The sequence below is a fragment of the Hyalella azteca genome, unplaced genomic scaffold (assembly GCF_000764305.2).
Source record: "Hyalella azteca isolate HAZT.00-mixed unplaced genomic scaffold, Hazt_2.0.2 contig9715, whole genome shotgun sequence".
NCBI classification, from domain to species: Eukaryota; Metazoa; Arthropoda; class Malacostraca; order Amphipoda; family Hyalellidae; genus Hyalella; species Hyalella azteca.
In genome coordinates, this window is record NW_025939777.1 from 14,017 (window position 1) to 29,643 (window position 15,627).

At 36.6% G+C, this 15,627-nt stretch overlaps 1 protein-coding gene across 1 annotated transcript in view; it reads left to right on the forward strand.

Annotated features, from left to right (window-relative positions):
• LOC108680373 (neurexin-1) overlaps positions 1-15,627 on the forward strand; it is a 51,117-nt gene that overhangs the window by 9,092 nt on the left and 26,398 nt on the right. The window contains exons 5-8 of the mRNA XM_047882139.1: positions 757-783; positions 2,036-2,194; positions 4,990-5,142; positions 10,520-10,570. Coding sequence (XP_047738095.1) covers positions 757-783; positions 2,036-2,194; positions 4,990-5,142; positions 10,520-10,570 — 390 coding nt within the window. The remainder of the gene's footprint in view (positions 1-756; positions 784-2,035; positions 2,195-4,989; positions 5,143-10,519; positions 10,571-15,627) is intronic.

A 15,627-nucleotide genomic window follows, 5' to 3' on the forward strand; every position in this document is an offset into this window, starting at 1 on the left:
TCTTACCCTCACAGAGGGCAGTATGTGAGTTGTGAGGTCTTACCCTCACAGAGGGTAGCTGTCTCTTATACACATCTAGATGTGTATAAGAGACGCGTCGTAGACAGGGTAAAATAAAAAGCTTGACGTAGTAGAAGGTGACGAAAAAGATAAGCTTGGCGTAGTAAACTGTGAAAAATAAGAAAAGTTTGGCGTAGTAGACGGTGAAAAATAAGAAAAGCTTGGCGTAGTTGACGGTGAAAAATAAGAAAAGCTTGGCGTAGTTGACGGTGAAAAATAAGAAAAGCTTGGCGTAGTAGACGGTGAAAAATAAGAAAAGCTTGGCGTAGTAGACGGTGAAAAATAAGAAAAGCTTGGCGTAGTAGTCGGGAGAAAAATGTGAAAATCTTGGATGAATCAGGCTGATGAAAAATGTGATGAGCTTGGAGTAGCAGACGGATGTCAACTAAAACGAGCATTAATTATTAGGCTTCAAGGCAGATTATTTATCAAAGAAAATTGTACTCGGAGACGGACGAGATTACGTTGAGTATTCGCCAGAAGCCAAAAAGTTAATACTAATCCTATAATTATTAGTCAATATAGTTATATAGACTATTTGTATACAGCAACCTTAATTTAATATAATTTGACCTATTTTCTCTCGATGATTGATTTTGAATCATTAGTTACTGAATATTTAATGATTTATTAATTTATTTAGTATTAATTATCGAATCAATAATTAATATATTCCTGTTCCGCGTCTCTTTGCAGATCAACAGCCACACAAGCTTCTGTAGCGTGAGTTGATACGTATACTAAGCATGAATGTATTATGTATTTATTTCACTTATCTTACATATTTGTTCAAGATCTTCATTATCATCTACAAACAATTAATGTAAGCAAGCCATTAAGTAATGTTTGTATTGATAAAGATTTCCGGTAGTTCGATTTCACTTCTTGAATCCTTGCTCAAGTTCCCCAAGAGGTAAGCACGTAATGCGTCTTTTATTGTATTCAAAGGAACCTAGTTAACGATCCTGTCATTGGTTGGCAAGGTAATATTTGTATTGGGTGCTCGATGTAAGGTTTTATCATGTTGCCATCCCCCGGGCATGTTGACATGATCAGCCTTATCATGTTGCCATCCCCCGGGCATGTTGACATGATCAGCCTTATCATGTTGCCATGCCCCGGAGCATGTTGACATGATCAGCCTGGAGTTTCGGACGGTCAATGAGTGGCCTTCATCTAAACTCCCGCACGCTGTTTCACTTTGAAGCAACTTGCCTACAAATCACGAGTAAATTAACTTTGGCTTTGACCAAAGAGTTACGGAGTTTGGTCATGTCCTTTCATGTTTGTTTTCATTGCTATTCTTGCCTTTACTACACTCGATTGAAATTCACGGATGTATTTTGGGTGACCCCCTTTGACGCGACGTGTTTCGGTGCATTTCATCTGCATAGAAAGTTCGTTCCATGTAAATAAGGTTTCTGGAGCCGGACTATCAAAAACAGTATGAGTTTGTAACTCCATCAGCCAATGACTGACGGCTTTTCAAGCTTAACGCACCAATTATAGACGAGAAATCGGCAGCTACGTGTACTTATGACCGGTATGGCTATACTTAAGCGAGTTATGATATACAGTCCTTGCTCATTATTTTCATCTTGTTCTAGATTTTTAAATTTACTGCAGCCACCTGTTTGAATATTTTCCACCATCTGTAATGATTCAGATGACGGTAACCACTATAAGAATTAGTTCTGTTAGTTCTGTCTGCTAGAAATTTGTAGCCACCTGTCGCTATTTTTGGCCAGCTCTCATTGTTTTTAAATAGTAGAAAACACTAAATTCATGTCGTCTTTTGTACTTTTCCTCTTCATTTGTCATATGAAACTCATGCAGATTGCTGATTTCTCTCCAGCTACCAGCGTTAGTTGACGGTAAATACCATAAAATTCTCTCCTTTTTTGGACGTTTCTTCTCTGTCAGTCAGATGGTGTAACTACCGTGAAATTAATTCCGATTTCCGTTTTCTTACCAGCTGTCCGTGTCAGTAGACGGGATGTACGACCAGCGGCGCACGACAGCTGGTCCATTCAACCAACTGGCGTCTTCTCGCCTCTACGTAGGCGGCTCCAACCATCCCGCGCTGCTGCCGGGCGCTAAAACTAAAGCTAACTTCATCGGCTGCCTCAAAAATGTGAGTTGTGAGGTCTTACCCTCACAGAGGGCAGTATGTGAGTTGTGAGGTCTTACCCTCACAGAGGGTAGTATGTGAGTTGTGAGGTCTTACCCTCACAGAGGGTAGTATGTGAGTTGTGTGAAAGCTTTTCATTTATAGTCTTTATTCGTATCAATAAAGACAGTGTTTCATCTTTTTATAAATGAATGTAGCGTTTGCTTCTATAGTTTGTCTTGGAAATAAAGATAGCCATTCCTTTATAGTCTGTATCCTTATAAATGTAGACTTCTTTTAATATCCTTCCTTCATGTAAGTGAAATTATCGTTTCATTTATACTATAACCTCATAAAAATTATGATAGACTATCCTTTATAGTCTGTCTTCATGTAAATAACGAAAGATTTTCCCTAATATTTTATCTTCACATTAATAAACATATAAGGTATTGGGAGACGGTGCGAGCCTTCCTAGATCTCTGGCAAGAGGCGCAACGAGCGTTCTTTAGGCTTGGATTTGATTGTCAAATTAAAATTCTCGAAATACCTGGCGCACAATCTTCCAAGAATCCGGGATATTTTTTCGTTAAATTTCAGCTAACATCAACGGAAACTTAGTCTCTCGTTATTTGTAACGGAAAAGTTCGTAACTTAGTTGAACTTTATTTCTAACATCACATTTCAATTATAGATGACTTATAGTCGGCCGAAGATAATACATTTAGAGGCCGAAACGATTCCGTCTAGACAATTTTCATATTTGTAATGAAAATATTCGTATTCATTTAATAATATTATATAAGATATTTGTCTTTTTGTTTACTTTTCAATGCTAGATTAATTTATCTTACTTGATTCTTGACTTAGGACGCTGAACAAAATGGTCCATTTGTGATTGTATGTATTTATTTTCTTTTCATTTCTTAAATCGCCATTTATTTGAATCAGCGATGAAATTTTTTATCAAAATTATCAATTTTGTTCCATGTAGACATAATTTTCTTCAAAAGTCTTCATTTTGAATTTTAGTTAGGCTTGAAGTTCCGCATCGTAAGTGATATTTTTCCTATATTTAATACATGTTTCACATATATTGCGGCATGACTGGGCTCTTTCATGCACCCTATCCGCGACCGCAGGCTTGACTTTAAAATACAATACAATGCAAATATGGCGGGCCACGTGAAAAATTCACCGTCATCGGAAATTGTTTAGTTCAAGAAGCAGAACTTTTCGGTGAAACTTTGCGCTTATGTAGACCTTCACTTGCACGAAATTCACTTTAAAGGCCAAATCCTGTTCAGGAAAATTATTTTGAAGGAAGAAATTAAGTATTACATCCTAAGCCTGCACAAAGTGCTTCTTTTTTATAGCTATGGCGTCAATGTCTTTTTGGGATGAACCGGAACAATGATCGTGAAAGACGTAGTTTGATACGTTACGTTTCGTTTTCGGTGTTTTTTTCTCGATAAGCGTAAATTTCTAGTTTCCTATTTACTTACTTCAAATGAAAGTATTCACATTTATTCAATAAAATGATACAAGATATTTGTCACTTTCTTTACTTTCTATTCTCGCTTTATTTATCTTGCTTGATTCGTGCCTTAGGAAGCTGAATAAAATGTTACGTTTGTGATCGCATTTTATTTATTTAGGTTTTTTCAATTTCTTAAGTCACTATTTATTGGAATCAACAATGAATACTCTTATACTTCTTATACTCCTACACTCCTTTATTGAGATGATTTCGTTTATTTCTTGCTCAGTGTTTCAATCAGAGGAGGTGTAACAAGGCTATTATTACTCAGGTGGTCTACCCATGCTCTCATTACTCAGGTGGTGTAGCAATGCTCTCATTACTCAGGTGGTGTAGCAATGCTCTCATTACTCAGGTAGTTTACGAATGCTCTCATTACTCAGGTGGTGTAGCAATGCTCTCATTACTCAGGTAGTTTACGAATGCTCTCATTACTCAGGTAGTTTACGAATGCTCTCATTACTCAGGTGGTGTAGCAATGCTCTCATTACTCAGGTGGTTTACCAATGCTCTCATTACTCAGGTAGTTTACGAATGCTCTCATTACTCAGGTGGTGTAGCAATGCTCTCATTACTCAGGTGGTTTACGAATGCTCTCATTACTCAGGTAGTTTACGAATTCTCTCATTACTCAGGTGGTGTAGCAATGCTCTCATTACTCAGGTGGTGTAGCAGTGCTCTCATTACTCAGGTGGTGTACCTATGCTCTCATTACTCAGGTGGTGTACCAATGCTCTCATTACTCAGGTAGTGTACGAATTTTCTCATTACTCAGGTGGTGTAGCAATGCTCTCATTACTCAGGTAGTGTACGAATGCTCTCATTACTCAGGTAGTTTACGAATGCTCTCATTACTCAGGTGGTGTAGCAATGCTCTCATTACTCAGGTGGTTTACGAATGCTCTCATTACTCAGGTAGTTTACGAATTCTCTCATTACTCAGGTGGTGTAGCAATGCTCTCATTACTCAGGTGGTGTAGCAGTGCTCTCATTACTCAGGTGGTGTACCTATGCTCTCATTACTCAGGTGGTGTACCAATGCTCTCATTACTCAGGTAGTGTACGAATTTTCTCATTACTCAGGTGGTGTAGCAATGCTCTCATTACTCAGGTGGTGTACCAATGCTCTCATTACTCAGGTGGTGTAGCAATGCTCTCATTACTCAGGTGGTGTAGCAATGCTCTCATTACTCAGGTGGTGTACCAATGCTCTCATTACTCAGGTGGTGTAGCAATGCTCTCATTACTCAGGTGGTGTACCAATGCTCTCATTACTCAGGTGGTGTACCAATGTGACGGCGTAGTACTACGGCTGCTACAGATGGCTCGGCAGCAGCACCAGCTGCTCCGTGTCTCTGGCCACGTCAAGTATCAGTGCCAAGAAGTGGCAGCTGCAGAGGCGCTGTCCTTCACCTCCAGCGAGTCTCTTCTGGTACGGCTATTATTTTTAATTTTTATACACCAGAAACTGTGTAATTTCTATCATGTTTATGCTTACTCAATAAAGTTTCGTTACTGCTTCTAAAATTTATTTTCTGTTACATTATGCCAATTATTTTATTTTGACGTTTTTTTCAGATCAGTTAAATATTTTTCGTATTAGTTCGTGCATTTCTATTGAACTTTATGTTGTTCTAGTTTGCGCCAGCAACGATTGTACTCTGAAGTGACCATGTCTGGTCTCTTACGAGAAAAACCGTTAAGCGCCAAAAGGATGATAATGTGAAACCATGAGCTCTTTGCATGATTACTTTCATATTGATTCTTAGCTCGTTAATAAGCGTAGAAATCGAATATGAATAGAAATTACATATTTTTTTGTTGAATAGCAAAGATACATTTATTACATATCTCAAATGTCTTACATGTCTCACATGTCTTACATGTCTCACATGTCTTACATGTCTCACATGTCTTACATGTATTACATGTCTCACATGTCTTACATGTATTACATGTCTCACATATATTACATGTCCCACATGTCTTACATGTCTCGCATGTCTCACATGCTGTACATGTCTCTCATGTCTTACTTGTCTTATATCGCGAGACTTGGCCATATTTGGCTCATATATAGTCAGCTAGACAGCAAATTTTCCTGCGCTTTCATTGCATATAAAGTGCGGTACTCTTTCTAGTTGTAAGTTCATCATGCGACGTAGCTTTATCCATCGGTTAACAGGTTTGCAATTCTAAGGTTTGGTGTTGAAATAACCGAGTCCTCCTCGGTTATTTACGAAAAAAAATTGCAGCTGAAGCGCCGAGAGAAGTTCAGTGCCATAGTGGGACAGATTAAATCGACTTAAAGAAGTTCTATTGCACTTCCTTGGCACCAGTTTTGAAAGGATAAGCTAGTATTTTATACAATATGTTCCAGACAGTGTAGAAAATATTCGACGATATTCGCGCTTTTTAGCGCATTTTCTCATTGATGGAAAAAATGCACTATTGTGCTCGCCATGTCCGTCTGTCTGTCTGTCTGTCTGTCAGTCTGTCCGTCCGTCCGTCCGTGACTTCACGTTTTCGTCGACGAGAAAATGCGCTCTCTGTCACTCACTGCAGTGAGTACTGAGTTGCATTTTCTAATATTTAAGCTTAGAAGGCTTAGCATTTTTAAGTTGAAAACTATCTCAACATATTTTTCATCATAAGGATCTGCTTGAATTGTTCATTATTCAACCTGAATACTTAAAGTTGTTTATTATTTAATCTCAATCAAGTCGATGATAATTATAATTCCAACAACAATATTGGAAGATCAATCAGCCTTCGGTAGATATTCCTGTCAGGCTTCACTCCGAGAAATCTGTTGGTCATTTTGTTCAAATAGTGACACACTTCCTGCACGAAACTCCGATGCGTTATTTTGCCGGGCCAAACTGTGTCAAGATGACCCACACAAGAGCATAAAGTGCATCGCTATTTAGGACAAAGTCTCGCTCTTTTCTCTGAGTGTAACGCCTTTGTGTACCAATTAGATGCGGATTATTGTGTCCGTATCCTGCCTCGTATTCCGTATCCTGCCTCGTATTCCGTATCCTGCCTCGTATTCCGTATCCTGCCTCGTATTCCGGTCCTGCGAAGTCATGTTGTTGTTGCCGGCTGCAGGTGCAATTGCGAACAACGCTTCATATATACTGAAGAAGCTCTATACACACCCAGAGAAACGAGTGTAATTTTGTTCCAATATCGATGCATTTTTATACCATTAATTGTATGGGTCATCTTGACGCAGTTTGGCTAGGAAGAATTAAGAAGAGGCTCGCAAATTTAACTCCAGAGTTTTTTTCCGTGAAATGTCGATGATGATCGTCTGTAGTGGTAATCTTAATGAATTTGTAAATTAATTTTTTGTGTGGGATTTTTCCGCTGTAATCTATTGCTGTTTTCGCTTTTCCATAATTGGTTTCAATGTTAGGTTTCCCTACTAAACGGAAAATTCTCACTATGATAATTTTTCTAAAACCGTATTTGAAACTGCACAATCCTATTGATTGTGATTCATCAATTGCGTTTTGCTATCTAATTTACCTCTTTCGATGATTTCCCGCTGTAGTTATATGGCGATTTTTTAATTCTTTTCAAAGCCGTTTCACATTTTACGGAAAAATTATAACAAAAATTATTATTTTTCTGCGATATTCGTTGCCACTGCACAATCATATATTGATTGGGGTCCATCAATCGCTTTTTTATTATAAAACTCAACACAGGAACGGATCTTTTAAATGCAGCTTTTGTGGCTGCCGTTTCCATGGAAATGGCTTGCTTTATTTCGAGAAGCGGAGGACTTTTAAAGGGACAATGGACAAAGTCGCGTCCGTACAATGGCCATAGAAATACAAAACACAAGTGAGCCTGTGTCGAATTTTAACACGTCGAAGCTGTGTTCCTGGAAATACATCGTTTGTATTTGTTTTATTTGGAAGCGACGCGTTTCGTCGCTACAGGTTGTGTGTGAGTTCGGCTGACATGTGCCGTGCATGTTTTCGGAAAAATGTGTGGGACATTGTCCAATTTTTCAGCTGGTTTGGGTCATCGCGACAGAGTTTGTCCCAGCAAAAGAGCGAATCAGTGCTACGTTTGAAATTAGATAATAAATAGTTTTTTGTTTAATAGGTTTTGACTACACATAGTTTTGATTTCGTTTTAAAATGCCTCGGTTGTCACACGTTGGCTAAAACACTAGTAAATAAATGAAAAAAGTATAAGTAAAAAATAAACAAATGTTATTTTTTGAAGAGTAAAAAAGAGCATTGTTAAAATTGAAGAAAGCTTTCATCCTGTTCTCAAATATTTCCTGTAATAACATCATTTTCTCCAAGGTTTTTACAAATTTATTAAACAGCCAATTTTATACCTAAAAAATATTTATACATGATAAAGACACAAACAACCTTGTAATGTCTAAATTAGCCGTACTGGATTATTATTATTTCTAATTATTATTCAGACGAATTGTTTGTTTGTACCTCGCCCCTGCAAGCCCGACTTCCCGACTACTTTACAACCAGGGAAATAAATAAGTTTTTTTCCGAATAGCGATACACATTTAATTATTGTGTAGTTCCTTATATCCAAACTAAGTCTAGCCCGGCAAAAATAGGCGTATCAGTGCTTCATGTTGAAATCGTGTCAGCATTTGGCCAGTATAACCCATATATTTTTCTGGGTGTACGAAGGAACCTTGTGAATAAAAGTTTTGTTGCTTCGCTTACGCGCACTAACTCAGGCTGTAGCTTGGGGAAATTTGGACATCCCTACACTCGGGGCTTCGGTCGACATGTTTTATTGGAGCCTTAACCCTTGTCTTCTGTTTATGGCTAATATGAAGTAATATACCGCGTGCAGCATATGTCATCTGTTTATGGCTAATATGAAGTAATATTCTGCGTGCAGCATATGTCTTCTGTTTATGGCTAAGATGAAGTAATGTTCTATATATATTCTTCAATATTCTTCTCTAATATTCTATATATACAGTGGGGGGAAATAAATATTCGTACACTTGAAAAATCATATTTTAATGTATGTAAGTACACAAACTTAACAGGAAAAGTGATTTAAATTATGTATAGAGACGCATAGTATTCAAAAATACTATCAAAAGAAATTAAATAGTGAACATGTTGCATTGTTTTTTGTTGCATTGAGATTTAATTTCTTTTGATAGTATTTTTGAATACTATGCGTCTCTATACATAATTTAAATCACTTTTCCTGTTAAGTTTGTGTACTTACATACATTAAAATACGATTTTTCAAGTGTACGAATATTTATTTCCCCCCACTGTATATATAATATGAAGTAATATTTTTCTAACAGCCGCCTCAATCCATAGCTTTTTAGACAAAGTTTTGATCCAGTCACGACAAATTAGGACTTACTTTATAATTGTGGACTAATTGTGTGTACATGAGACAATTCATGAATTATCTTATGTATACCGGTGTTGAATTTATTGAAGAATATCATGATTTATTATTGGGTTGTTGACTCGAAATAATAATGCCTTCGCACTGATTGTTGTGCTTCCTCAGAACTACAAATAAATTATTTGTCATCATTGTTTAGCTTACGCCTTTAGCAGATAAGAGAAGGTAATTTCATTCTGTAGTTTAGTGGTGTTCTCGTATCGGAGAATATCAGTTTTTCGGTGGTGCACAAAAATTCTGTGGGCGATATTAGCGTATGAACCCTTTGTACAGTATACTGTATATAAATATCTTTACCATGTCTTTACATGTCTTTTTAGCGCATTTTCTCATTTATGGAAAAAATGCACTATTGTGCTCGCCATGTCCGTCTGTCTGTCTGTCTGTCCGTCCGTCTGTCCGTCCGTGACCTCAAGTTTTCGTCGACGAGAAAATGCGCTCTCAGTCACTCACTGCAGTGAGTACTGAGTTATATTTTTTTTACCGGTACGAATATCATTGACGACGGTTAATGTATCCGTAAACGAAAGGTTAACTTTTATCTGCCAATGGTAACTTTCATCGCTTGAGTTTTAGGCAGGAATAACATTGAATACTGTTAACATATCCGTGGACAAGGTATTAAGTCACGTCTTTATTCAACCGGCTCTCGCAGATGTGAGAGTCGCGTGAATTTCCTATGTTTCCGTACTCATTTACAATAGTTGACAATATTTGTTGGTAATTCCTGAATTCGTAAGTTGCCCACTAGACTTCTAAGCGACATCCTGAATATTATTGTCTAATTTCAATATTATATTTGGTTTAACTTCCCCTTTATTTCGCATTTGTTATCAATCCTCAACATACATTACCTGCTTTTCAATTCCTAACATTTTATTTCTTTATACATGTCTCCTGCATTTTTGAGTTACCAACATATCATTGCTTTCATGTTAACCTACTCATATCAACATATTTTTGAGTATTCAACACCGCATGCACAAATTTTCTACACCACATTCATGTCGCCCTACACAAAGCCATATATTTTTGAGTTTTCAACCTACATTCATGTTGCCCTACACAAAACCACATATTTTGAGTTTTAAACACCACATTTATGTTGCTCTACTCATATCAATTTTTTCTTAGCTTTCAACACCACATTCATGTTGCCCTCCTCATATCAACATATTTTTCAGTTTTCAACTCCACATTCATGTTGCCCTCTTCATATCAACATATTTTTTAGTTTTCAGCACCACATTCATGTTGCCTACTCACATCAACTTTTTTTGAGGTTTTCAACACCACATACATGTTGCCCTACACAAAGCCACATATTTTTGAGTTACCCCCCATTTGACGTACTAACTTTGCTCCCACAGGATGGTCCCGGCGATGGCGTGGTCAATTTCCTGCAGCCTAGCGCCACCTTGGTAACGTCCCGTGCTAGTTTGTCTGGCTCAAATCCTGCACCGAATGTTGGCACTTGCTAATAACTGGCACTTTTTCACGTGTATTTACTATAAATATCTTGTATTGCAATATTTGCACCGTGTGTTTGCATTAAATAATCACTTGCATCATCATAACTAACTCTTATTAAGATCTCTGCACCGTTTCTATGCACTTATTTATAACGCGCACTTGTGTACTGTATCTTCAGCTAGTTGAATGATTTATACTGCTCGTGGCCAAGTGTATGTATTACGTGTCCATATTAATGTTATTTTCCTTAATTGCAACCGAACTTGAATGTTTTCAAAACATACATCTGGCCACGTGTTTTGCACTCTTTAATCCTCTGAATTGCATTTACATTGCAACATACAAATCTAAATTTGTGTATAATTTACAAATTACTCATTTTGCGCAAAAAAAGCGATCTAATTGTAAAAAAACTAAGCTTTTGCTTGGAACATAACTTGTTTGAATTGAAATTTGCCTAACATCAATGGAAAACACAAATCTCGATTACAATAACAATAATCGTTTTTTATGAAGTATGACAAGTGTTTTTTTACGTTCGCAAATATTTTACGCACTAAAGTATGTCAAGTATCTTACGCTACGCACGCACTTTCATACGGTTATGAAACAAAAAACCTATACATTCTGACTCAATTTCGCGGCTACTTCACACCCTCGATATTGTTTTCTCTTCGTCATGCTTTCGAATATTCTGTGAAGTTCTAATAACGCTTCATTTATCTGTAAATTATACGGAAAAACACTCTTTGTAATCCCGACTGCGTTTTTTCCCAATCAGTACCTACACATTAATTCAATATCTGGAACTTTTTATTCGGTGCTGTTATGAAAACGTACGACCCTCCCGAAACAGAGGGGTTAAATCTGATTAATTTTCTTTATTTGGCTCCTCGAATGTTGTAGAAATATTTTCCAATGTTGAAACATTAATGGACTCATATAATGCTTTCATCGCGGCAGTGAAATGGAGTGTTAAAAAAAGAAATTCGGGTTCAATCAATTATGTTCTCCACTTTCTTGACAGTTTCAGTTCAAGAAAAATCGAAAATTGCGATGTTGAAGAAATACACCTTATTTTTTACGATTGCACGACTTTCGTTACGTTTTTGTCTCGTGAACAAGTTAGTTTTGATTTGATTTCGTTGTCCACGTTGCCCAAATTATTAACCTTCCTACTGCACTAAATAATCTTGAACTTATTTTTTTCTCTCTCTCTATCTTTCTTTCTTTTTCTCACTTCTCTCTTTCCTCTTTTTGACCAGAGACGTAAGAACTTCCCGCACTATATTCATCATCTCTAGCAGCATCACCTAGCTGAACCGCCTACACAGCGTTTACATCAACAAATATAACACATCACCATTAGTACAAACCAAAGCAATGAACTCCTGAGCTTCATTGCAATTCTATTACTGTCCTTATTGATGAATAATGTACTGGGTAATCAAGCGCGATTTTGAGGCTGCAATTAACCGATAGGGAAAGCTGACACGTGTGTAAAGCTAACGTATAAAGCTAACACACGTATAAAGCTGACGCACGTATAAAGCTGACACACGTATAAAGCTGACACATGTATAAAGCTGACACACGTATAAAGCTGACACACGTATAAAGCTGACACACGTATAAAGCTGACAGACGTATAAAGCTGACACGTATAAAGCTGACACACGTATAAAGCTGACACACGTATAAAATTCACGACCTGTTGCTAGCTCAACTCGAGATTTCATCACTCCGATTCTTTAGGATCTAATCTAATTACAATTAAGTTTCACTTCATTTTATGTCAAAATTAATTTCGTGATAGTTTTTTTTCTGTGGTAGTCGGACTTTTTTGTAGCTTTAGGATGAATAGCAAATATTAATGTTTAAGTTGACCCGGATTGTTCACCCTTAATTCATATATATATTTTTTTTTCATTAAAGCCACACAGATATATTGATACTTTTCACATCAATTTGCATAATTTTACTCGTGTAGCTCAAATTTCCAAACAATTTCCTGCCGATATAGAGTATCTTACATGCACATTTAAAGCTTCAACATAAATCTCCTACCGTTGATCTTTACCTCATTTCAGAGCAGAGAATTTACATAACCATTTTGAACCGTTGATCGGAAAAGTAAATTTTTCCAGTTTGAATGAATTTCCTATACATGAAGGCCACAAATAAAGTACAACCCTGAATACTGAAATTCTACCTTTTTAGCGCATTTTCTCATTCATGAAAATAAGGCGCTATTGTGCTCGTCATGTCCGTCTGTCCGTGACTTCACGGACGGACGAGAAAATGCGCTCTCTGTCACTCATTTCAGTGAGTACTGATATAATATTTTGGAATATAAGTTCTCCCCGGTAGAAAATTATGGCCTATTTTTATGGAAATGGGTGGGGTATTCGATCCTCGTTCATTAAATGGCTGCCAAAAACCCGACGATCAAATTTTCCAATTAAGAAAATCTCTGAAAACTCCCCTCATTTATATATTATATAAATCCTCTTTATATTTCTCAAACTCCCCCGTTATTTATTGGCTTGGAAATAACCCTTTTATTCTTTTCGAATAGCTTACAGTTATAATTGGATGAAGTTTTTCCTTAATTATAATACTTGATGTGACTAAATTTTGGAACTTTTTACGAAGAAGTAGATTTTTTCTGCCAGTTCATTTTATTTAATTTTGTCATGATAGTTTTTAAGATTTTTTCGTCAGTCGTTCGGTTACTAAAAATCATTCATAAAAGCTCGAAAAATAAACGCTCTGTTGTCTGGTATTGCATCTCTTCATTATATCTGTGTGAATGAAGTCATTAAATTTATTCACTGGTTTTTAAAAATAACCAGCAGTAAAAAATCCTTTCATCAACTACATGTATGAGGATTATCAGAATGTTTTGCATTTTGATTATCCCGACAGATTATAAATTCACTTAAAATTAATTGAGAATTAACAAGTAGAGAATATTCATAATATTCCTGGTCCGCATCGGTATTAATTCTATGGAATTAATTGTCCTTTTAATTCTGCATGAGTTTCCTTCTGTGGAACTGTGGCAAACTATGGTTTTCAATCGTTTATCCCTTAGCAATTCATTATAAATTCATGAAGCTGAAATAGCAGAGAAGCTTTCAGCCATTTTAAAGTTGCTGACTCGGCAAGGGTATGGAGTTGCTCTCAAAGCTCGACTTCTAATGAAATTTATGTATCTTGGCTCCTGTGACTTCCGCTGGAAGTTAAGTCGTTTTTGTCTTCATTATTTTTCATATTATACGCGACAAAATCAATGGAAGGCTCTAGCCCGAGCATTTCTTTCCTAGGCGTGAATATATCAATCGATCTTCCTGGATTACTCGCCCACCTTTGGCTATCTAGCTTACAATGCCATTCTCGTGATTCATCAAAATTTTCATGGTTATAATATAAAAATTGTATATGTTGGTTGTAAAAAACTTGTAGTTATACTTTATTGTAGAAAATGTTATCGTTTTTGGACTGTAGAAATGAAAGACTTCATTGACACTCCTCCGTTGACTTTGGAGTCCAGCTCCCGACTGAGCTCACTGCTCGCACTCCGAGGCCCCGCCCTCGCTGTCCAATTTAATTTGTCAACTCCAGAGGGAAAATCGCTCTTTCTAAGTACACCAAATTCCTCCCAAACAAATAATTTGGCTAAAAGCATCGTGCTTACCGTATTGAAAGAACGCTATTTTTCGTTCGTTTTTCTTATGGAGTTAATGAATTCTGATCCCGAAACGAAGTTAGAAAAAAGCTATTGATTTTGGACCAGGTCGACGGAAAACTGTATTGTTGTACGTTTCGAGCAGAAACCAACATAATTGAACAAGCATGGAACTTTGTTCTAGAATGAACACTACTGCAGTTGTAATTATTATATAATAATTAAATTTAGCACCTTATGAACACTCGTTCTGTATTGTCTTCATACATCCACCAAATATCTATAAAAATGCAAGTGTAAGATCGCGCTAGTCCAATGATTTTTAGTGCTACGCTCAGAACTGGCAAAATTTTTCTTCGATGTACGGGCATAACTCTATGACCGGAAATTCATCTGGAAAAGTATTGCTTTTATTTATTATTAACCATTAAATTGGTATTTCCTTTACTTACAGCTGTTATATCTTGAATATTATCATTACCTTTTTATATCTAAATTAATTCAGCAATAATTTAAGGTTAAATGAATTTCTCATAAGAATTTGCACTGCAATATTGTTCCCATTTGATGCACTGCATAATTGTTCTCATTTGATGCACTGCATAATTGTTCTCATTTGATACACTTCAATATTGTTCCCTTTTGATGCACTGATAAATTGTTCCTATTTGATGCACTGCAAAATTGTTCCTATTTGATGCACTGCAAAATTGTTCATATTTGATGCACTTCAAAATTGTTCTCATTTGATGCACTGCAAAATTGTTCCCATTTGATGCACTGCAAAATCGTTCCCATTCGATGCACTGCAATATTGTTCCCATTTGATGCACTGATAAATTGTTCCTATTTGATCTACTGCAAAATTGTTCCCATTTGATGCACTGCAAAATTGTTCCCATTTGATGCACTGCAAAATTGTTCCCATTTGATGCACTGCAAAATTGTTCTCATTTGATGCACTGCAAAATTGTTCCTATTTGATGCACTGGAATATTGTTCCCATTTGATGCACTCCAAAATTGTTCTCATTTGATGAACTGCAAAATTGTTCTCATTTGATGCACTTCAAAATTGTTCCCATTTGATCTACTGCAAAATTGTTCCCATTTGATGCACTGCAAAATTGTTCCCATTTGATGCACTGCAAAATCGCTCCCATTTGATGCACTGCAAAATTGTTCCCATTTGATGCACTGCAATATTGTTCCCATTTGATGCACTGATAAATTGTTCCCATTTGATGCACTGCAAAATAAGTAACGAGGTTCTATGCTCGTTTCTACGTTTTACGACTGATGCTAGTTTGTACGG